Source organism: Ictidomys tridecemlineatus, chromosome 11 (genome assembly GCF_052094955.1).
Source record: "Ictidomys tridecemlineatus isolate mIctTri1 chromosome 11, mIctTri1.hap1, whole genome shotgun sequence".
Lineage (NCBI taxonomy): Eukaryota > Metazoa > Chordata > Mammalia > Rodentia > Sciuridae > Ictidomys > Ictidomys tridecemlineatus.
In genome coordinates this window covers 31,265,434-31,290,468 of record NC_135487.1, presented here as the reverse complement: position 1 = coordinate 31,290,468, position 25,035 = coordinate 31,265,434, and the positions used below count along the sequence as shown (strand labels likewise).

The 25,035-nt window shown below is 40.4% G+C and overlaps 2 protein-coding genes and 1 pseudogene across 3 annotated transcripts; 1 reads left to right on the top strand and 2 right to left on the bottom strand.

The window, feature by feature from the left end:
• Positions 1 to 1,805: 1,805 nt before the first annotated feature.
• On the bottom strand, positions 1,806 to 4,127 carry LOC101975170 (ATP synthase F(0) complex subunit C3, mitochondrial pseudogene; annotated as a pseudogene).
• An 8,040-nt stretch (positions 4,128 to 12,167) lies between these two features.
• LOC101977051 (olfactory receptor 2A12) lies at positions 12,168 to 16,382 on the top strand. Of its 2 annotated transcripts, XM_078024909.1 has the most exons (2): positions 12,168 to 12,181; positions 15,220 to 16,382. In XM_078024909.1, the coding sequence occupies exons 1-2, from the start codon at positions 12,168 to 12,170 to the stop codon at positions 16,145 to 16,147; spliced, it is 942 nt and encodes a 313-aa protein (XP_077881035.1). In that variant the 3' UTR covers positions 16,148 to 16,382. The 2 variants fall into 2 exon arrangements, with proteins under 2 accessions (XP_077881035.1, XP_005317958.1); XM_005317901.3 differs by lacking the exon at positions 12,168 to 12,181 and having other exon boundaries at positions 15,200 to 16,382.
• Positions 16,383 to 23,723: 7,341 nt separating this feature from the next.
• LOC101976776 (olfactory receptor 2G3) lies at positions 23,724 to 24,828 on the bottom strand. The gene has a single exon (XM_005317900.2). The coding sequence runs from the start codon at positions 24,660 to 24,662 to the stop codon at positions 23,724 to 23,726; it is 939 nt and encodes a 312-aa protein (XP_005317957.1). The 5' UTR covers positions 24,663 to 24,828.
• Between the last annotated feature and the right edge of the window lie 207 nt (positions 24,829 to 25,035).

The following is a 25,035-nucleotide window of genomic DNA, read 5'->3' as shown; positions in this document are numbered from 1 at the left end:
TGTAGTAGATATTTTGTTTGACTCCCCAACTCTCAAAAGAACCCTTCCCCATTGAGTGGTGGAAATGAAGACTGAGAAGTTGATCTCAGTTCAAGAAGTGACCCTTAATAGTCTATTTTCATCACTCCTTGTTTTGTGATTTAAACTGAGAAACATTTTATTAAAATGCGATTTTTGTCTAATTACTTTAATTGGTAAAACTGATTTTTGAATACAAAATAATTTTAACTTATAATGCATAAAAATTATATATAACAATTGGATAAAATGTGATGTTTATACACACACACACACACACACACACACACACTTATAACACTTAAATCAGATTAAACACGTCTATCTCCTCAATTGCATATCGGTTCTTCATGAAGATATCTTCAAATATTCCTTCTTCCAGCTTTTTTGAGATATGCAGTAGGTAATTGTTTATAGTGACTCTACTATGCAGTACTATTCCAGAGCCTCTTACTCTTACTCTTACTCCCACTCCCAATTGTAATTAACACTGATTCATCAACTTTTCCCCATCCCTTCCTCTCTCCACTTCTCTCCCTGGTTCTGGTAACTACCATTCCATTTTCAACTTCTATGAGGTCAAGTTTTTAGATTCCACATTTGATTGCATTATGTCATGCCTGTCTTTCTGTGCCTGGTCCATTTCACTTAACTGTATAAAATACTCTTTCTTCATTTCTTCATGAAGAAAAAGGCCTACACTTCCTTCAGTGTTGCTCCTTGGAAGTCCTTCTAAGACACCATTCCTCCATCTGGCTTCCTGTGGCTCTGCACCAGCCTCCATGAATGAATTATTTTGTTTTATTTTTGCTTCTGTGGCCATGTTATATCCATGTTATCACAAATGACAGGATTTCATCCTTATTTTTGGCTGAACAGAATTCTATTTTATATATACATTATATTTTCTTTGTCCATTCATTACTTAATGGATACTTAGGTTATTTCCATTAAGCTATTTAAGTTTTTTTGGTGGTTTTCTATAATTTTTAGGGTTTTTTCCAGTTCTATGAATAAAGTCACTGGTATTTTGATAGAGATTGCACTGTATTTGTAGATCACTTTGGGAAGTGTAGACATTTTAACAATATTGATTCTTCCAATTCAAGAACATGGATATCTTTCCAATTTTTTGTGTTCTCTTCAATTTCTTTCATTAGTTTTCTTTTTTTTCATTGTAGAAATCTCTCACCTCTTTGCTTTTTATTCTTTGGTATTTTATTTTTGGGGTAGCTCTTGAAAATGGATTGCTTTCTTATTTTCCTTTTTAAATAATTCACTCTCGGTGTCTAATAGCAATGTTACTGATTTTTTAAAAAATATTTTTTTAGTTGTAGATGGACACAATTCCTTTATTTTATTTGTTTTTAAATTTTTTAAATATGGTGCCAGGGATTGAACCCAGTGCCTCAGGCATGCTAGGCAATCACTCTACCCCTGAGCCACAACCCCAGCCCAGATGCTACTGATCTTTATATGTTGATTTTATATCCTGCAACTTTGCTGAATTGGTTCTAATAATTTTTTGGTGAAGTCTTGGGGTTTTCTATATATAAGATCATATCACCTACAGTGACAGTTTGACTTCTTCCTTTTCAACTTGAATGAAAAAGCTCAATAATTTCTGCTTTTATTTTATTTTTTAAGTTTTCATCTTTAAGGAAATGATTTTAGGAAACAATGTACATTTCCAAGACCTCAACACTACAGTTTTCAGAATCACAGTAAGCTACACTGAATTACTTCATAATTACTATGAATGCCAACATTTCAAGCAGTAATTTCTGTTATATGGCAAACAAGATTAAGAAAATGACCATCAAACAAAAAAGACCCGTAGCTTCAAACAAGGCAAATCCCAGGGTGGCATACAAGAACGGCTGCTGCTTCAGCAAAGGGTTTCTGCCAAGGATAAGGCTTCCAAAGACTGTTCCAATACTAGCACCAGAACCAGCCGCTCTTGCTGTTGCAGCACCTTGCACCAATAAATGTGGCAGCAGTACCAATGTTTCTGCTGATTGCACTGGTTTGAAACTCCCATCGGATTAGCTGACACACACCATTCCAGGCCCCATTAAAAACTGTTGGGTCCTCTCAAGGCCTCTCAGTATTATCTGGTGAAGATAATACTGAGGCAGAAATGGGCTGGGCTGCACCTCTGGATCCAGCACAAATCAGAGCAAGGGTGCAGGTGAGCGTGGCACAGGTGAACACCTTAGACTTCTGGGGCACTATGACAAGGGCTCCTCTTCCACTTCCTCTTTTCCCAGAGGTGGTGGTGGCATCTGTTGAAGGAGCGGGCAGAATTTCTGCTTTTTGAAAAACAACTTCGATCTCCCAATTCACTTTCAGAGTATTGAATTGTTTCTCTGTTCTCTTGGAATTTATTGAGTTTCCTTAAAGTAGCTATTTTGAATTCTCCAGTCAAGACTTTGCAGATATAAGTTGATATATGGTTGGGTTTTGGTGTCTTGTTTGTTAGGTGAGATTATGGTTCCCAGGAAGTTGTTGTTGCTATCTTCCACTTCCTCCTCTTCCTCTTCCTCCTTTGTAGCTATGTAGATAGAGAATCAGAAATATAGAAAGCCTAAGTGATGTGTCCAACATCTAATGATCCCTTAAATCATGCATGCTGACTCCTAATGATGGGTAGAAATATATAACACATGACTCAAAAATATTCAACATAATAGTATTAAGATGTTCCCCAAAAGTGCTTGATGCTTGTTGGTGTACAATGTCATGTGCACTTTGAATTTCTAGGTAATTACTGGCAATCTTCATAATCTGCCTATCCTTCGGAAATTCTAAGCTGCTGCCTATTTTCTTTAAAACTGAGGACACTTTGGTTACTTCAGCACTAGATGGCACCCTAATTCCAGGTTTGCCTCATCAGCTGAGGCTGTGTTGCTGTTGTTTCAGCCCTAGTGGGTGCTCCAAGATGAGGTCTGTCCCATATCTGCAGTTGGCATATTGTCCAGGATGAAGTAAAGGAATGTTTAAAGAGAGTAGTTGGTCCCTGCAAGTCTCAACCTGGGGCCAGGTTGGTTCCAGATACTTTTTCCACAGTCACTGGCCTATAGTCAGGCCCTGTGGGAGTCTGCCTGGCTCTGGGCCTTACCATGGAGAGAACAGTCCCAGGCTCCTATACAATGACTTGGTGCCCACCTCCCTTTTCTTGATCCAAGAGGACAATTATTCTCTCCACGTTGCTGCCTAGGGTTGAGGAGAGAATGGTGAAGGCAGTCCTTTGGCCACCAAGGCCACAAGACTAGATCATGCTCGGAACCCACAACCTAATGAAATCAGTGCAGCATGGGGGCAGGACCAAGCCCTTTCTGCTATGATAGACTTGCATTCTTCAACCACTGGAACCTGGACCAGGTGATTCTGGCTGGAATATAAGCCTGACTGACAGGAGCAGCAGGTACTTGGCCCTGGGGCCAATCCAGAGCTCTGTGTGTAGGCAGTGACCTGGGGACCCAGTGTTAGGTTTTATCAGTTCAGCACTGAGTTTCAGAGAAAAGTCCTGTGCTCACTCTTCTCTATTCTCCTGTGGCTGGAGGCTTACTCCTCTCTGCATGAGATAGAGAATGGGTGGTAGAAGCAATCCTTGGGTTGTCTGGGTATAAGCTGGCTCATACCTGTGTCTCACAGCCACAAGGACCTAAAGAGTTGTGGGAGTGTGTACCAGGCCCTCATGTTAGTGGTGAGGAAACACAAGTCTGCGCCACTGGGGTGGCTGATCCCAGGGTAGGTCGAGGAACACTGGCTTGGGGATAGAGGTTGGTGCTGAGTCTCACTGCAGTGTGCTAGCCCTCAATTCCAAGGCAAAATTCTCTGTTCATTTTCCTGCCCTGCTTCCCACAACTGGAGTCTTGCTCCTTGCTGTCTACTTAAGGTTAGAGAAGGGTTTGTAGAAGCAGTCCCTTGGCTGCCTGGTCAAGGAGGATCCGGAGACTTAGGGTGTGGATGCCAGCCTGGAGGCAGGGAACATGGGTCCCTGTCTAGCATTGAGATTCACGGTGGTGGGTCTGGTAATGGGTTTCAAGTTTAAGGTCTAGACGTTCTTTCCTCTTCTTCTCCGAGTAGGAGGCATCCCTTTCCATGTTATGCAGCTAGTACTGCAGGAGGGATGATGTGGGCAACTCTCTTCTTCAATCTGTCTTTCCTTATTATTATACTAAAACCAGGCACTTCAGCCTCTCACCTGACTCCCTTGGTTCTTTAAAGATAGATTTTTGTGAATAGTTATTCAAAATAATGTCTCTGTGGGGAGACCACCATTGAGTGTCTTATTTAACTGCCACATTGCTCTGAATCCCCTGAATCTTAACAATATTATGCCTTCCAACACACGAACAAAACATCTATCTCCATTTGTTTAGCTCTTTAATTTCTTTCAACAATGTTTTATAGTTTTCAATATGTAGGTCTTACACTACTTCTGTTAAATTTTTCTAAGATTTTGTTCTTTTTGATGCTATAATAAATGGAACTGTATTGTTAAATTCATTTTCAAACTGTTCATTGCTGGTGTTTAGAAATATAATTGATTTTGGTATATTGGTCTGCAACCTTAATGAACTCATTTGTTGGTTTTAAAATCTCTCTCTCTCTCTCTCTCTCTCTCTCTCTCTCTCTCTCTCTCTGTGTGTGTGTGTGTGTGTATGAATATTTCTTGGAATTTTGTACATGGAATGTATTATCAACTTGAGTAGATTTAGTTTTACTTCTTCCTTTTCAATCTGATGCCTTTTATTTATTTATTTTTCTTGCTTAATTGTCAAGGTTAGAGTCTTGAATACAATGTTGGATAGAAGTGGCTAGAGTAGACATCTCTGTGTGGTTCCTTATCTCAGGGGGGAAGGCATCTAGTCTTTCATCATTAAGTATGAAGTTAGTAGTGGGGTTTTTGTAGATAGATTCCCTTTATCAAGTTGAAGAAATTTTCTTCTATACAAGAAGTATTGGTTAAAAGTCTCTTTCTTTCAACCAATGAATATGTAATATAGCCTCCTATCACCTTTATGGTTTCTGATGAGAAATCAGCCATTAGTATTATTGAAAAATCCTTGTTTACGATGCGTCATTTCTCTTTTGCTTCTGTAAAAATCATGTTTTTGGCTTTGGACATTTGATTGAGATGTGTCTAGAAGTGAATCTCTTGAGTTTATCCTATGTGGAGTCTGCTGTTTTCTCAAATTTAAAAATTGTTTTTAATCAAATTTGAGAAGTTTTGGCCATTATTTCTTTAAGTATTCTTTTTGCCTTTTTCTCTGCAGCTGTGTTGCTGTGACTACCATCATTTGCTTGTTGATAAACTTGATGGTGCTCTACAAGTTTACAAGGTTCTTAATTTTTTTCTTAATACTCTTTTATTTTGTTTTCTTACTATTTTCAAGTTTATTGGTTTGTTTTTTTTTCTTTGTATGAATCATCTGGTAAATTCCTCTAGTAAGTTTTTCATTTTAGTTATTATACTTTTCAACTGCAGAAATTCTTAGTCCACTCCATCACCTGTGAACCCCATGTTTCCTGGCCTCAGGTTCAGTCTCCAGACTCAATCTCTCCCACCCCTGCCCTTTTGAATTCCCATCCAGGTGCATTGCTCTCAGGCGGTCCTACAAGCAGCCAGATGAAGGGGAAGGGGTAGAGCCAGTGGGTTTCCACGATCAGTTGTCCTCTGTGTAAGCCTCTCTTTATATTTGATTTTCTGCTGGTCACTTAGGCACACTTTGTCATGCAGTGTGGGTTTGCCGGACCTGTATTTCAGGCCAGACTCAAGTTTGCCAGGAACTGGCTCCCTCAGCAATTGGCCCCACACCACAGCTGCAAAATTGTTCCTTCCGCTCTGTTCTTCATGCAGCTGGGAGGGATGGAGCTTCTTTCCTGCATCAGGAAATTGTCAGTTAGGCAGGCAGTGTCTTTGATCTCTAAAGTCTCCACACGCAGACATGCCTCAGGCTTCCTAAAAATGTGTGTCCCTTTAATTCTCTCATCCCTCGGGTTTTCTCATAGAGGGACCACTCTGGCTGGTGCCTCCAGCTGTGGCAGTGATGGTGGCACCGGGGATTTCTTCCTTCTTTTATTATATCCAACCTCCTGAGTCCCAGATCTCCGATGAGTGTCTCATATTAAACTCCAGTAAAGCCCTCACTCCTTTTGTGCACCCACCTTGATGAGAAGCTGCCTCTCTACTTTTTTGGCTTCATGCCATGGAACAGCCAGGAAAGTGACCTTCTCTATTCCGCCATCTTGAAAAACCCACTCTTCATTCTTTAAACATATTTAAAACAGCAATTTAAAATCCTTGTCTGGTAGGCTTTCTCAGGGATGGTTTCTGTTGATTGCCTTTCCCTGCCTGTATGGGCCACACTTTCTTGTAGCTCTTCATGAATTATAATTTACTTGTTGAAAAGTGGGACCTTTTAAATCATAGTATGAAGTGACTCTGGGAATAAGATTATTCTTCCTCCCAAGGAGTTATTGTTGCTGATTATTTGGTATTTTTATGAGCTAATTTTATGAGCCCGTCCTCTTTGTCATGTGCTATGGGCCACTGACATCTTAGTTGGCTTGATGGCCAGATGATGATTGGATAGAATTGATTTAAACTCTTGAAATCAATAAATTTTCCACTCTGCTGAGGGAATCTGCATTGAGGCACACCTTCTAACATTCATTCGAGAGTTGACTATGCTGCCTTATTTGCCGTTTCCTGATTGTACAAGGCTTCAACATCAGCCCGAGGTGAGAGTTTGGGAACTCCTCAGGTCTTTTCTATGTAGCTCTAGGTAGGTACATAGCCCTATGTATATGTATGGCCTTTTAGAGTCCAAGGAATATGTCAGAATGTTTCAACAGTCCTATCTTCTCCATATTTTTAAGTTTTGTGACCAGTCTAATATTTGTTCCAGTTGTTATCCACCACTGCATGTAGTAATGGAGTTAATTGATTGGTGTTTTTCAACACATGTCTCTGGAGAATAAGTCTTTTGCCCTGGGTGAAATCCAAGTCAAGTCAGACAAAGCTGTGCAAGAGGGGTGTTATAGGAAATCTGTTTGATCAAATGATGATAACTATCTCTATAATATTTTAATGTTAGTATTAAAGACTAGATATGTAGACTTAGTTAAATCAATTTGGTGCATACAATCAGTTTTCCCATTAATTATTCAACAAAGAATCATAAAACTATATTTTCTGAGTTCTTGCATATTAGAAATGTTTTATATATAGGTATATGTGAGAAAAATGTTGGACTTGATATAATATTGTTCAGTTCACATTTTTTTTTCCCACTGAACACTTTGGGTAAAAATTGTTCTACTGTCCCATTTTCTACCATTGAATGATATGAAAAACTCTGAGGCTAACCTAATATTTTTCTTTATGGTTATTATTTCTTTGGATTCTCCAAAGGGGATTTTGTAATTGAAGCAGAGTATACTTAATATGATAGGCCTCTTTGGTGGGTCTCCTCCCTACTTTGAGCCCTATAATTTGAACTAGGGGTGCTGTACCACTGAACTACACCCAAAGTCCATTTTACATTTTATTTTGAGATACAGTCTCACCAAATTGCTGATGCTGGCCTCAAACTTGTGATCCTCCTGCCTCAGCCTCCCAAGTTTCTGGGATTGCATGTGTGAAGCACTGCACCTGACTCCTTGGTGATTTTTCTCTATCACTTTTTACTAGAACAGTATTGTATTGCCTTTGAATATGGCCAAGCTTTATTTTTCTTTTCAAATACTGTGTTAAATTTTGAATATTAATTTCTCTCACATTTACTAAGTTTTGTCTTTAAAGATATAAATCAATTGCATATGTCAGTCTTTGTGTCTCACCTCTACAATTCTTTATAATTCTTTTAAATTCTTTATTCATTTCCCATTTAATCATTTAATTTTTTAAATTCTAATTTTCCTCTATTGATATGCTGGTTTATTTTTATTTATTTATTTACTTTTTGCAATATCTGGCCTTCTTTTCCTTCCCTCCTTTCCTTCCTTCATTTCTTTCTTCTTTTTTAAAATTTTTGTACCAGGTATTGAATCCTGGAGCACTAAACCACTGAGCCACAACCCCAGCCCATTTTTATTTTTCATTTTGAGAACAGGGTCTTGCTAAAGTGCTTAGGGCCTTGCTAAGTCACTGAGGCTGGCCTTGAACTTGTGATCCTTCTGTCTCAGCCTCCCGAGCTGTATACCACCATGCCTGGCCAAGCACTTTGAATTTTATGGCCATGAAATATTATCTTTAAACTATAGCAACTAACTGTGCTGTGTGACACACATAAATCCCTTGAGAATAGAGCCATATATTATTCTTCCAATCTTCAGAGAGCAGACATTCTGGAAAGGCTAATAAAAGATACCTCTCCAAGCCAATGTTTATTAATTCACAAATAAAAACTTTGTCTCAGACAGGGTGATCCTGTCCTAAGTTTCATCGGATGGAATCAGGCCTCTGGCCTCTCAGGCATGGCTCTAAGGATGATCAGAAACCAGAGCAGACCCATTCTTCAGTATATGGGCAGATCTATGACTTCCAGGGCTCCATCAGAACTCACGTTCCTCTAGTCCTGGATTTCTCAACCTTAGAATCAGTGACCTTGTGGGCTGGGTAACTCACTGTTGCAAAGGGCTGGGTGTTTGTTTAGTCACATCTCCAGTCTCTTCCCACTAGAGACCAGTAATAGAACTCCTCCCTGTACCCCAGTTATGATCTGTCCTCAGTTTCAGGCTTTCTCTTTCCTGGTATCATTATCTCTGGGATCTCCTTTCTAGTTTCACCCACACACCAGTCTCCAGATGGTAATTCTGAAATTTAGGCTATTTCATTTCCACATGTTAAATACGCTCAGAAATTCACCCTGCCCAGGGCAGAGTTCTAGATTCCTATCATGGTTTAAGGGAGCTTTATAAGCTACCCCTGCTCTGTCTCTGACAGTACACCTAATTCTCAGATACACACTCAGATCAATCCACTGAATCATTCACGGTTCCTCCGACACGCTGCGAAATTTCACGTCACCTCTTTTTGCTTTCCTGTGTCCAAGACTGTCATTCCTTCTCATACAGAATATTCTACTCCATATTAGAGTCCCAATGTGAATGTCATTCTCCTAGGAAAACTTTACCTCTTCAGAGCCCCTGCATTTAATGCAGTTTTCATTAAATGGTCCAAAAATTTGTGTTTATTTACAAAAAAAAAATTCCCCTTGGCTTTACATTCCATCTTCCTAGCATCAGACCCTGCCCAGAAGAGAGAGAAAATGTGAATCCTGGATGACAAAAAGAGGAAGAGTCAAAGACAGATGATGGGTGACACTCTCTTGGGTGACAGAAATCATGTAGGCTTGTTGGTCTTGGGTCTGTGGGTAGGCTTGCAAGCTGGGCTCCTCAGAGTCTTCACAGGTCGCCCAGGAATTCCCACCACTATCATGGAAAGTGAGTCTTCAGGAGAGCCTCTGAGACAAAGAAGGTGGCCCTGAAATCTAGGAGAGAATCAAAGACCTAAGATGCGGAGTCCAGGAAAGGCAAAATGGGGCAGAATAATGCACTTGCTACGAGCCAGGCACAGACCTTAAGATATTACACTTAACCTATTTTATATTTACAACATTTTCTCTTTACAACCCAGTGAGGCAGGTTCTGTTTTACTGACAAAAGGTCTGGAGGCCCAAACACGTTTTTGAAACTTGTCCCAGTTACACTGGGTAATGTGTAAATCAGGAACCCAACCCATGCAGTATGGTGCTAACCCAGAGAAAAGACCATTCTTCCTGTCCATTCATTCCTGGGGATGGCATGGACAGGAAGAATGGCCCGAGCAGGCCAAGAGGGTCCCTGGGAGTGGTCAGGGTTTGGGCTGTACACAGCTGAGGGTAGTAGGTGTTGGAGTTCCAACTTATTGTTCAGATCTTGGGGAATTCAAAGGCACAGGAAGCTCATTAGGAAGTTGCTAGAATTGTCCTCCTGGGATCCAGGCTCCCTGGAGCATAGTTTCAAAGGAGAGCCTCTCCACCTCCTGATACATCCCTCACACAGAGCCCAGCAGCCGGTGAAGAGAAAGGAGAGTAGGGGAAGGGGACCCGAGAGCTGTTTCTCCTCGTTCTACTGCCCTCCTGTCCCTCTCTTTCTGTCAGACTTAGGGTGTGCATTTCTGTCAAGCATCTGGTCTTCAGTTATCAGGAAAGACAAGGCGAAAGAACAGGGACTTTTTCAGGAAGGCTAAGGTAATTGGCTGTTCCATGTCCCCATCTTAACCAGGTTTGGTCCTGACAAGAGGGTGGCAGATGGGAGATGGGGAGATGAGCGAGACAGCCCTGGATAGAAGATAGAAGGTAGAAGTGCATGAGGGGTTCAAAGGGAAGGTAGGGATTTGGGGAACAACCTTGGAACTGAGAGTTTCTCTAAGGATCTCTTATTGAACAGCGGACATTTGCCTCTCACGCATATCCTTGCCATCCAGTGATGTTCCTTATTACAATCACCCAGGACAGCAGGGCTGAATGTGTTCTGTAGCCTGTTCACCCAGCCCCACCTCCCATTCTCTCTGCCTCTTCCCCTTTAAGCATCCATTCTCTTTTCCACATTCTGCCCCATAGTAACAGGCACAGATCATGTGAAAAAGTTCTTTTATCAAGACTGCTCTTAAAAAATGCCATTGGCAATATGTCAATCAATGGAAGGGTAACTGATGTGAAACAGCAATCTGTATACGGGGTAAAGTTGGGAGTTCATAACCCACTTGAATCAAACTGTGAAAGATGATGTATTAAGAACTGTGTAATGTTTTGAACGACCAACAATAAAAAAAAAAATGCCATTGGGCCAAGTAAGCAGGTAGGCCTGGGAGAGGGTAGTCACAAGTGAGGGGTTACTACAATTCTCCAGGCATCAGGACCAGGGAAAATTAGAAAATAAAGAGGACAAAGAAGATGGGAGGGTCCTTAACTCTTCCTGATAGACTGGACCTCAGTAGACCTTCTCTCTCTAAGGCTGGGTTAATGCCCATGCATCCCTCACATGTTGTCTTATAGTTTGGCCTCCTATAACAAAAATAGCATAGATGGGGGGGGGTTAGGAAACTGAAATTTATTTCTCACAATTCTGGAGGCTGGAAAGTCTGAGTAGGTTCTGTGAATGAATGCCCTCTTCTTGGTTACGTCCTTACATGTCCTGTGTCTCCTCCTCCTTTATAAGGGCACTGACTCCATCCTTATCCCAATAAAAGCCCATCTGCATGATCTGAGTGTAACCTCAATTACCTCCCAACAGAAACAGAGCTCTTTGCCTCTCAGGATGGTCTTTTATATCTGGGAACAGCCCACAGAAAATCTTCAGCTTGTCATGCTGGTGATATTTATGCCCAATTCTATGCTTGGAGCTTTGTTCAACAAATCTTATCCATGGTTCCTTAACAAAGCCCTTCAGATACTTCTGCAGATGGACCTCATCATCCTCCGTAATTTAAATTTCTGCAGCGTAAAACATCACCACTTGCTTAAATTTATTCATTACAACATATCTTCCTACAGGCCCGAACCTTCCACATATCCCTCTAAGGCATGGGTCACAGGCATAGTAGAATCTACCATCCAAATGTGTTTGTCCCCCTGGAGGGGACAGATGTCAATCATCCCTCTTTTTCCTGCTGTCATAGCTTTTAGGATGGAGTCCAAAACTTCTATGCCCGCTTTCTTAGTTTAGTAAATATTCACTGAGTTCCCACCATGCACTGGGTACAATGATTGACACTGGAGACATATTAGTGGACAAGACAAAATTTCTGCTTTAATCATCTCATTGGGGGTAGCAGATAATAATTAGACAAGTAGATAAGTTCTTTTTTTTAAGAAGTGAGAAGTATAATGAAAAATGAAGCAATTTAAAGAAACAGAGAAGGACAGCCATATTTCATAAAGAATGGTAAGAAAAGAGTTCCCTGATGAGATGATAACCTTGCAGAAGATCAGAAGTAAGGGAACAAGCCCAATATGAAGGTACCTGGTGAAAGAAGCACAGGTGGAGTATTATGTCAAAGGTTTTTAGGTGAAAGCCTGGGTGGCAGACGATGGAACAGAAAGGTTTACAGTGTGGGTTTTGTGGAGTGAACAGTGGCAACAGCAAAGGAGATGAGACCCAAGAGGTAAATGATGTAGTGAAAATCAAGAATTTAGTTTTGCACACAAGTTAGAGGTGACTGTTAAATATCCAGGAAGGGGTTTCAAGGAGGCAGTTGTCAGCATGGAGTTCTGTGTAAGGGAGAAATGTGGAGATGCATGTAAGCACAGACTGGTTTCAGACTGTAGTTCTTTTTTTTTTTTTTTTTTTACTTTATTGTTGGTCGTTCAAAACATTACACAGTTCTTAATACATCATCTTTCACAGTTTGATTCAAGTGGGTTATGAACTCCCAACTTTACCCCGTATACAAATTGCTGTATCATATCAGTTACCCTTCCATTGATTGACATATAGTTCTTGTTGGATGGTTTTGGATCCTGATTCTGTGTGCACTGCATTTGCTGTCCTCATTTTAGGCAAAACAGATGTTGAAAAGGAAAGAACTCAGAGTTATCCAGTAAACTTGACAACGATCTACTTCCCAATTTTTGACCTGATGATGACTTTCCAGGTATCCTGTCTATGCTCATTCTTACCGCCCTTCCATCAAGGAGGCCCCTCCTCTGATTTGAATCCAATCCCTCCTCTTCTAGTCTGGAGCTGATTCTCTCCTGATCCATCAAAGCCCTCTCCACGATTTAGTCTGTCACTTCCCTGTATTTTCACCCTTCTTGCATAATTGACAATTTCCATCAGCAAGCTGTCATTCTTATGTCATTAAAATCTACTTCCTTCACCACGTTTCTCCTGACTTATACCTCTTGTCCACCTTGTGCAAATGTCTCAGAAAGCTAGCCAACAATGGCTTGTCCTAATAAACTTTGGAGCTATTCTTTCAAAGTTTCCTTGCTGCTAAAAACAGTGGGTATTTTTTTTGATTCTTGTCTCACTTGATGTCTATAAACATTTGACCACAAAAACTATCCTCTCCTTGGAGACTTTGTCTCTAATCCCTGTGTCAGATGTCATGCTTCCTCGGCCCCTTAATACCATTTTCCTCTCTGGAGTCTCTCTTTGAAGCCAGCCCTTAAGTGCTGTGGTTTTGCAGTCTTCTGCTTTTAGCTCTCTCCTTTTATACACCCTCTGGGGTGACCTCATCCCCGCAATGGCTTTAGCAGCTGTAGAGTGTCAATGGCATTCACATTCCTACCTCAAAGCTTTTTCTTCAGTTCTAGACACAAGAATCCAACAGACACAAGGGATCCCACAAGCTGCCTGAGCCATGAACTAGACTTATCATATGATCTTCTCATCTCCTTCCCCAAACTTTCTACTCCCGTGTTGATCATCTCAGTGAATGGCACCATCTCCCATCCATGACCCACACCTGGGTGCTATGTGTAATTGTATGTGCTAAACTTTTGTGCACCTGGCAGTGAAGTGGGTTTGTCTATACCAGTGTCAGCACAAATAGTTGAGAAATGTATTAGTGTACATCAGCTATGATATCACTGGACAATAGGACTTTTTTAGTTCCATTATAATCTCAGAGCATACTGTGATATATGTTGTCTATTCTTGACTCAATTGTTACATGGTGCATGTCTGTAAGAATGCCACAGTGACTTTGTATAGCTGGCAAAGCCTGAGATACTATCTGGACCTCTACAGAGGAGGTATTCTAACACCTCACCTGGAGACTGAACCATGCATCCTATTGCAGGCTCATTTAAATTAGTACTTACCACTTCCTAAACAATGTAGAAATCTTAGAATAGTTTAGGTCCATTTATCCATTTCCCTTCCTACTTGTTGGGCTATTTTGTCATATATTTTACATATAGACACACACACACACATGCACACACACACACACACACACACACACACATACACACACTCCAAGATCCACGAGATATTCTTATTTTTGTTGCTTTAAACAATTGACATTCTACATGTTTACCCACACTGCTTCGTATTTTTCTCATCTTTATTCTTTCTTCATTTTTATGCATTTGTCAAGGATCATTTTCCTTCAGACTGAAGGAGTTCTTTAAAATCCCTTTTACTGTGGGTCTTTTGGTAATCAGTTATTGTTTTCATTTGAGAGCAAACAGTTTTAATTTCTGAAGGATATATTTGTTGACCATAAAGGTTTGAGTTGGTGGTTTTCTATTCTCCACTCCTCTTCCCTTCCTCTCCTCCCCCCTCTTCCCCGTCTCTCTCCCCTTTCAACACATTACAAGTGTCATTCAGTTGTCTTCTGTTTTCTATAGTTTCTGTGGCAAGACTTGAGCCTGTCTCATTGCTGTTCATTTAAAGGTGTTTTTTTCCTAAGGCCTCTTTGAAGATGGCATTTTTGGTTTATCAGCAGTTTTTCTTTGTATTTATCTTTCCTGGAGCTCAATGGACAGCAGCTCCATTCCATAGGTCGACACCTTTCCTCCATTTGGGAAAACTGTTGAACATTACTTTTTAAGTTATTTCATTACCTCCACCACCTGGTATCACTCACCTCTGATTCGTGAAAACACAGGATTTTGACCCTTCATGGAATATAATTTATTTCTAAGTAATGGTTATTTTCTTGCTATTCCAAGCTCTAGTAACAGTGTCTCTAAAGTTCCTTGTGTCCCATCAAGCTCTTTGAGTGGCCCAACTGAGACTGATTTGGGGAGGAGTTCCTAGGTGGAGGCATATTTTCCCATCGGGTATGAAATGCATAACAATTGCTACGTTCTTAACCATCCGATTCTTTCCTTAATCTCTTTGAATTTTTTTATAAGTTAAACGAACTATGAAATGCAAGACATTAATTTTGGACCCTCTTTTTTTCCAAATTCTACATTTCAGTGTAGAATTTGATACTTGAGATCTCTGAATAAACTAAAATTATATAGTAAAATATTAACATGCCGTTTTCTAGCAAGTGGAAATTGTTTTAAAAAATTTGGTCCCTGGCTTTGTGGGTTCTATTGTGTATTTATTTTGCTACTTGGGTTTGGCACTCCTGTTACAAGAATAGCTGCAGGGTTAGTCTGGAGACTCCACCTTCATGATGATAACTCTTGCTCTCTGTTTTTTTCTCTACAGCAGAAGGATGCAGGACTCGCTCTGGAGAAACCACAGCTCTGTTACTGAATTCATTCTTCTAGGATTCTCCAGGGACACAAAGATAAATGCTATTCTATTTGGTGTCTTTCTCTTCCTCTACCTCATCACCCTCCTGGGCAATGGGCTCATTATCACTTTGATACGCATGGATTTCCGCCTCCACACGCCCATGTACTTTTTCCTCAGTGTCTTATCCATTCTGGACATGGGCTATGTCACCACCACAGTGCCCCAGATGCTGGTGCATCTGGTGTGTGAGAAGAAGACCATCTCTTACATGGGATGTGTGGCCCAGATGTACATCTTCCTGATGCTGGGAATCACTGAGTCTTGGCTTTTTGCCATCATGGCTTATGACAGGTATGTGGCCATTTGCCACCCTCTCAGGTACAAAGTCATCATGAGCCCTTCACTGTGTGGGTCATTGGTGGCCTTCTGTGGATTCTGGGGTATCAGTTGTGCCCTGATATACACAGTCTCTGCTATGATTCTTCCCTACTGTGGCCCCAATGAGATCAACCACTTCTTCTGTGAAGTCCCTGCTGTTTTGAAGTTGGCCTGTGCAGACACCTCTCTCAATGACCAGGTGGACTTCATCCTGGGATTCATTCTTCTTTTGGTTCCACTCTCCCTCATCATCATTGTCTACATCAACATCTTTGCTGCCATCCTGAAGATCCGCTCAACCCAAGGGCGGCTCAAGGCATTCTCCACCTGTGCTTCTCACATCACTGTGGTCACCATGTTCTCTATCCCATGTATGGTCATGTATATGAGACCTGGATCTGAGTCCTCCCCAGAAGAGGATAAGAAGCTGGCTCTGTTCTACAATGTCATCTCTGCTTTCCTGAACCCCATCATCTACAGCCTCCGGAACAAAGATGTGAAGAGGGCTTTCCTCAAAGTGTTAGGCCATGACAAAGGGTCAGAATGATGTCCCAGAAGCATGAACACCAAGAACCAAGCCAAAGACAACAGCCTACATATCTTCTTCATCCAAATTCCTTCTAACATCCAGTGGGCACACATGATATATTCATGGAAGATATTTGGCGAAATTATGTTTGAGAAGGCTAGGACAGTGGGTGACTCTCAAACATGAGCACACCAGACCATAGACTCCATAAAGGCAGGTCCCGTAGTGATCTCTCTTATCATCAGCTTAGACTATCAGGCACAGAATTAGCATCGACATGTGGGTGCTTTAATTAATGAAATAAGCTCAAACTGCAGGGCATACGGTGCCTCCAAGACACCCAGATTAGTAACCTGACTACAGGTCAATCAGAAGCATGATAACTCCTGAAGAAAGAACAATTTGAGATAAGTCAGTGGCTATCACAGTAAATAGAGTAATACAGGTCATTATTATCTAGTACTGTTAGGACAGTATGAACTTAAGGTACATAAACCCTCATGCCATTAAAGAGAAGAACTCTTTTTTTGGGAAGTGATATTTGTAGGGAGGAGATAATCTAGGGTGAACGTATCACCTCTTCCATCGACTTCATAATGTACTTTCAACTTCATTTAAGTACATTGACATAAAATGAATGATAGAATTTACAATTTATATACAATAAATCCAATATAATTTGTATCCAGTTATATGGTCTGATGAGTCCTGATGCATGTGTTTACCTGTGAAACCATCACCACAATCAACATCAAGGTTCCTGACTCTTTGCAATCCCTATGTATTAATAACCTAAAGCCATGTACTTAATTGCCCCAAAGTTTGGTGGATAAAATTGCAAAAATTTATTGTTTTGCAGTTTCTAGGGGTCAAGAATATCAATGAATCTGAGATGGGTTGCTGGATTAGGGAGTCTCACAAGGTTGCTATCAATGTACAAGCCAGGGTTGCAGATTTTCCAAAGCTCATCTGGAGAAGAATCTGCTTTCAATTTCACAAGATGGTTGTTGCAAGGATTCAACGGGGCCTGTTTAATTATTGACTATTATGCAGAGGATCCATCAGTTCTTTGCCATGTGTGCCTCTCTATAGAGCTGTTCACCAACTGGCAAAAAAAGAGCTTTTCTCTTTAATGGCATGAGGGTTTAATGGCTTCAGTGGAACGAACAAGCAAGAGAGAGGTTGTGAGCAGTGTGGAAATCTGGCCAGTTGGAGTTTAATTTTGAAAGAGTTGTCCATCACTCATTGGCTATTTTTTCATGAGAAGTGAACTTCTAGGTCCAGTCCAAACTTAGTGGGAGGGTGCTACAATCTGCATGGCCATTAATTCAGAAACCAGCAAGGGGCGACTGGGTGGGGGTGGTTAGAAAAGAAATACTTAGAGAGAGAAAACTGGGACCAGGTGCGACATCATCCTCTGGTGGAAGAACAATGACCCAGAGCTAGCTCAGCATGTTTATCATATAGGTTTTATCATCAAAAGGGTTTTCTATGAAAGTTCCTTCAAAGAAGGCAAGCTGAAGATCAAAGCACTGGCAAACAATGATGATTATCTACTTATGCTCATAATTCTCTATCCCCAGCAGCTGGTGAATTTTATAATCAGCTTGTCTGCACCAACAAAAAGTCCTGCTGCAGTTTTGGTGGGCATTGCATGAAAAAGATCTATTTAGAAAGAATTGAAAACTGGCTTTTATCTAAATCTTCTAGTTCACCAACAAGGTATGTCCTTTCACCTACTTAGTGAAAGGAAAGCGGGAGACAGCAAGCGAGAAATTAAAGAAACCAGGCAGAGATACACACAAGAGTTTGTCAGAGCTGACAAATAAAGGCACCTCTCTCCATAGATAGGGAAAGGCGTACAGACTTGGGTTGGAGACTTTTATAGGGGTGGCTCAGGGATTAGAGCCAAGAGGGTCCTAATGTGGGCGATTAGGGTGAGGGGTACCAACCCCACCCTAATCGCCCACTGTTTCCACTGGGCAGGAAACAGTTCAGGTGGTGAAGGGTTGGGGTTGGTACGAGGGAGTGGTGAGCCTTTCTCAGAAAAGCCCTTGGGCAGGAAAAGCAAAACCTTTCCTTAAAATGGTGACTGTCACTTAAGATGGCCACCCAGATGCTAAGCAAGGATCTTACACTTAAGTTTATTGATTCTTTTTCATCATGTTTGTTAAGTTTTAACTAAGTTTTACCTAGTTAAATGAGATAGTGTGGTTTTAATTTTGTTTTCTAATAGTTATTGCTGTTATATAGAAATAAGATTAATCTTTGGATATTAGCTTTGCATCCTGTGACATTGGTAAACCTATTAATTAGTTTGTAAAGTTCTGGCGATACGTCGGAGAGGGAGACCACCCAAGAGACTGACTCCATGCAATTGGCAAAAGGGGATATTTATTGGGGATCCATTCCAGCGCGCTGGGGCTCCGTGCTCACTCAAGAAGGGAGAGCAGCCCAGAGCCAAGAGCAGAGTTCAAGCGGAGCTTAAGTACACTTTTCGGAGAGGGTGGGGGGCTTTGCATACATCAGAACAAATCATCATGAGGCGCGGGAAAATTGAACAACAACCCTGAGTCAGGATTAGTGTATACATTGGCGGGTACAATCAGGGCAGGAATGATTGGTGCTCCTAGGTGGGGTACACATTCAAACTGATTGGTTTGGACCCTGAATATCTACGTGACAAACTGCACAGGGTCTTGAATGCTTACGTGAGGAGTTGCACAGGACCCCAGTCCATAAATCACTAAATGGCCAGTAGGGCCTTGTCCTAACTGCCTCAGGAATTTAACCCATGCTTTGCAGTTTTAGAAGCAGGTTTACAAGCCTGGTCCTTTACACTTTAACTCAGGCTCTGCGGCTTAGAATCAGCTTGGAAATTTTACCTTTACAAGTTCTAAGAGGTTTTTGTTTGTTTAGAACCCTTAGATATTTCTATGTAGACAATCATATCATCAGCAAATAGAGGCAGTTTGAATTCTTCTTTCCAATCTTTTATTTTCTTGCCTTATTGCACTGGTGAGGTCTGACTTCCAATACTGTTTTAAAGAGAAGTGGTGAGAGGAAGCAAGCACCCTTGACTTTTTCCTAATGGTAGGGGGAAAGTACCTAATCTTTTATCATTGTATATAATATGATATTAGCTGGATGTTTTTGTAGATGTTCTTTACCAAGATGAGAAGGTTCCCTTCTAGTCTTAGTTTGCTAAGTTTTGTTTAGTTTAAATCACGAATGAGTGCAAATTTTGTCAAATGCCTTTTCAGATTCAATTGATATGATCATAACAGTAAAGGAAGATTTTCTTCTTTAGACTATTAACATGATGAATGACTTTGATTTTCAAATATTGGCCCAGCCTTGCATTCCTAGAATAAAGCACACTTGGCTATAGTATTTACTCTTTATATGGATTTGATCTGTGTCTTAGCTGAGGTCACCATACAATGATAAAATACCACAGACTGGGTTAAACAGTAAGAATTTATTTCTCCCAGTTCCAAAAGTTGGGAAGTCCAAGATTGAGGAGCTGATAGATTTGTTTCTTGGTTAGAGCTCTCTTTCCGACTTGTAGACGGCTGCCCTCTTGTCATGTTCTCACATGGCCTTTCCTCTGGTGTGAATTCTGTTGTGAGGGCCCTGTCCTCTTGACTTCATCTACACCTAATTAGTCACCAAAAGCCCCATCTCTAAATAGATTTTGGATGACCAGGGCTTCAACATAGGAATGGGGAGCAGGGAATACAATTTTGCCCATAGGTTAAAAAGCTTTTCATCTATTTCATTTTTGGTGAGTACTCTGTGTTTTTTGAGTAATTTGTTTAATCCTTTAATATCATTTAAATGGGTTTGTAGTGATGTCCCCTCTTTTTTCCTTATATTTGTATTTTGTGTCAGTTTAGCTAAAATGTTGTCAATTTTATGGTGCTTTCAAAGACCTGGTTTTTAGCTTATTGATTTTCTTTATTGCTTTTTAATATTTTACTTTAATTTTGTTTTCATTTTTATTATTTTCTTCCTTATGTTTATTTTTGGGTGTATTTTTATTTTTATTTATTTTTTTAGTTTTTTGATGGGAACTTATATAGCTTGAGGACTTTTCTTTTTTTCTAATATATGTCATTAGTACTATTAATCTCCTTTTCCAAAGAGGTTAATTCTTTAGCCATAAATTACAGACCTTTATGTGCTATTCTTTCACCTTCTTTCTGTGAAATATTTTTTCATTTCTCTTGAGATTTCCTCTTTGATCCATGGATTATTTAAAAGTGTGGAATTTAATTTCTAATAATTTGGAGAATTTTCTATTATCTTTCTGTTATTGATTAGTAGTTTGGTTCTTTGTGGCCAGAGAACTTACCTTGTTTGATTTTACTTATTTTAAAATTTACATTATTTCCCAGGATATGGTGTATCTTAGCAAATATTAAACTTTTGCTAGGAAAGAGCTACATTTATTTATTTATTTATTCATTTATTTTAAAGAGAGAGTGATAGAGGAGAGAGAGAGAGAGAGAGAATTTTTAATATTTATTTTTAGTTCTCGGCGGACACAACATCTTTGTTGGTATGTGGTGCTGAGGATCGAACCCGGGCCGCACGCATGCCAGGCGAGCGCGCTACCGCTTGAGCCACATCCCCAGCCCCGAGAGCTACATTTAAAACAAAAATTTTTTTTTTTAGTTGTAGATGGACACAATACCTTTATTTACTTATTTGTATATGGTGCTGAGGATTGAACCCTGTGCCTCACACATGTTAGGCAAGCACTTCACCACTGAGCCACAACCCCAGCCCCAAGAACTATATTTTTTCCATCTTGTTTTTTCTCTTTTTTTCCTCTTCATGTAAGAGTGTTTGATATTATCCTACATCTCTTGATGTTATGTTCATTTTCCACCTTTTTTCCTTTTAGTGTTTCACAGCATGAGTTCATTGGTTCTTTTCTCTGTCATATTCTTTTTCAGATAAGTTAGTAGAATAAACCATTCAGTTATGCTATCATGCTTTTTATGTCTGGTATTTTCAATTGGACTTTCAAAAATTATTATTCTTAGAGCAACTTTAAGTTTACAGAAAAATTGCACAGAAAGTGAAATTCTAATATAGCCCTTCCCACCATCTCCAATAGTTTTCTCTGTTATTAATAATCTCATATTAATGTGTATTTATTATAATTGATGAAACAATATTGATACATTATAGTCAACTAAGGTCCATAACTGGAGTTTTGTGTGTGTGTGTGTGTGTGTGTGTGTGTGTGTGTGTGTGTGTGTATGTTTGTGTGTTAGGAGAGAAGCATTGACTTAGTAGCCCTCTCCCACCATTATAGATTTTGACATTTGATTTCATGAGTAAAAAGGCATTTACAACCATTAGTGGTGTGATCACAAGCTGTTTCCTGCTTTTTGATTTGCTTTACATCATGTTGGGAGAATTCACATTACACTTATGAAATAACATTTTCAATGGCCACAGAGTAAGTACACCATTATGCGTCCATACCATATTTAAAAAAAATCTTTATTTTATTTTTATGTGGTGCTGAGGATCAAACCCAGTGCCTCATGAATGCCAGGTGAGCACGCTACCACTTGAGCCATATCCCCAGCCCCTAAACCATATTTTAATGACACACTATTATAAAAGTTTTTTCAATTGACTTCACTTTTTCCCTATCGTAAGTCACACAATGAAAAATTTTGTGTTACATTTTTTGTGCTTCTGATATCTATTTCTTAAAATGTCCCCAAAGTAGAATTATTGGATTGAAGGGCATGGACATGTTTAATATTCTTAATTCATAAAACTATTCATCTTCAAAAAGATTAATCTATATTTCCACTAGCAAGTTACGAATGTCCATGTTTCATTGCATTTTGGCCACCTCTGACTTTATTTAAAGACTCTGGCAATTTCAAAGTGATATATTTCATTGATATTTTAATTTGCATTTTTTGGTGCTTATTGTGGTGGGATTTCCTTATATGTTTATCCACAGTTTGGATTTCTGTTGCCAGTTTTCTGAAGTATTTGTATTTTTGTTACTAATTTATGAAAGCTCTTTTTGGGTTAATGATACTAACCATGTATCTGTAAGTATTTTGCAATTATAGCTCCTGTTTTGTCACCTACCTTTAATTTTGCAGTATTACTTATGCAACACTCTGGATCCTGGGTTCCCACCTTTGAGATCACTGGGAACCTGTACCCTTGGGATGGATCCTGGCTGTCATAGGGGGACACAGGCATTCATGTTAAAATTTTCAGTCCCAGCTGATTTTTTTTTTTTTGCAAGGGATTGCATAGGCGGAATATATCAGTGAGGAACTGAGGAAGAAGAACTGAGGGGAGGAGCTGCATATTAACTTGTGAGGCACATCTCCAGGGCCTTCTCCCTAGAGATTGTGTTGGGTACTGGAGTTTCTGTAGCATCTAGTAGAGGGAGAAACCAGGACAGGATAATGATGGGTGACCCTACAGAATGGTGAAGCCTGGAAAGAAAACAATTTGTGTTTGTAAAGATTCTACTAGGAATATGCAGAGTTTGGTTGGTGGAGTTTCCTCCAATCGAAAGGGAACAGAACCAAAACTCCCCGTTGAGTTTTCCCTCTCTCCAGACACTGCCTACATTTTGCATCTGAGGGCAGGCAGAGCTCTGCCCATTCTCTCCCCTTCTAATTTCCCTAATTTATCTCCTCTTTTCTGTGAACAGAGTCCCTTTCCCTTGATATCACCTAAGTTAGGCTGCAATTTTCCAAAATGGACCTTATTAAAACAAGGGGAGAAGGGAAAATCAAGAAGTAAAAAAAATTTTTTAAAACACACACCACACATACACACACACACACACACACACACACACACACACACAAACCCCAGACACATTGGTTATAAACCAGTGCTTTCCCCAAGATCATTTCAATCAGCCTCGTGTGCTCTAAGTGGCACACTTCGTAGGTGGGTAGATATAGGTTTGTTTCTTCCTTGGTAGGTCTGTTTCACTCTAAGATTCTCCACTTTGCAGTTTGTGGGTTTCTAGTTTTGCTTTTCCCTCTAGTCCTCTAGTCACTTCCACAGCCCAGGAAGATCATGGCTAATTACTAGTTGATGGTTCATTCCTCAGCAATAAATTCAGTTAATCAACAAATATACTAGAACTAACTTTATTGAAAGATTACTATATGGCCAGGCCCTGTACTAAGCACTTTTCATAAATTATCTCATTTCATCATTGCAACTTCCATGTGAGGAAGAATTATAAACCTCAGAGAAATGAAATGACTGACAAAAATTTATGAATCTAATAATCAGTAAAAAACAAGGCTCTTATTCTGGTTTGTCTGGCACTAAAATCCAAGCTCTTCACTACTGCATCCTACCATCGCAATTGTTTGTCTCAAATAACATCCCCATTCATATAGCAGATGGCAGGTACCCTGTTCCTCTCCCACATTGCTTGGGTGAAGAGCTGGCTTGACAGAGCCAGTTCTTCCTCGTCTCATGGAAGAGTCTTGGGGAGTGGGTGATTGTAAGTCTTGCTTTTTTTTTTTTTTTTTTTTTTTTTTTTTTTTTAGCTCTCCAGGTCTTTAAAGCCTCACTCTGGAGCCCCGCTCCATCCCATCAACTTGAGGAAAGCCTTCTTCACATCCTTGTTCCTTAGACTGTAGATGACAGGATTGAGGAAGGCTGTGGCAATATTATAGAAAAGAGCCATTTTCTTGCCACTGTTTGATAAGGACCCAGAGCCAGGGCTCATGTACATGAGGATACATGGAATGGCGAACATGGTGACCACAGTGATGTGGGAGGCACAGGTGGAGAAGGCCTTGATCCTCCCCTGGGCTGAACGGATCTTCAGGATGGTGGCAAAGATGTTGGCATAGACGATGACAACCAGGGTGAGTGGAACCACAATGACATTGAAGCCTGTGATGAAGTCCACCAAGTCATTGAGGGATGTGTCTGCACAGGCCAGCTTCAGAACAGCAGGAACCTCACAGAAGTAGTGGTCAATTTCATTAGGACCACAGTAGGGCAGGTACATAGCAAAGAAGGTATAGCACAGGCCACCCACCACACCATAGGCTGCACAGACACCCACCAAAAGTAGACACATCCTACGGCTCATGATGACCTTGTATCGGAGAGGGTGGCAGATGGCCACATACCTGTCCACAGACATGATGGAGAAAAGCCAGGACTCCGTAACCCCAAAGAGGAGGAAGATGTACATCTGGGCCACACATCTAGCAAAAGAGATGGTCCTCTTCTTGCTGAGAATATGCACAAGCATCTGGGGCACAGTAGTGGTGGTGTAGCACACGTCCAGCAGGGAGAGGACACTGATGAAAAAGTACATGGGTGTGTGGAGACGCAAGTCCTGGTGGATGAGTGTGATAAGGAGACTGTTGCTCACAAGGATCAGCAGGTAGAAAACTAAAAAGAAGGTGAAGAGCAGAGGGTTGGTCCTGGGGTTGGGGGTGAAGCCCAGGAGAATGAATTCTGTCACAGTGGACTGGTTGAGTTCCTGCATTGTGATCTTCCTGTTTTTTAAAGAGTTTTTAGGATATGGAATTTATTGAGTGCCTGTGTCAAGAGTATGTAAGGTGGGCTGGGGATGTGGCTCAAGTGGTAGCGCGCTCGCCTGGCATGCGTGCGGCCCGGGTTCGATCCTCAGCACCACATACAAAGATGTTGTGTCTGCCGATAACTAAAAGATAAATATTAAAATTCTCTCTCTCTTAAAAAAAAAAGAGTATGTAAGGAATTTGCACACCCATTGTTTCATTTATGTTTTCTAACAGTATCAGGAAACTTTGGATTGAAATGTGGAAATACCAAAAATAATTCCCAGTTGTCGTTTGAATGATGTTGGAATGAGATTCAGGATTTACTGAGAGTCACAC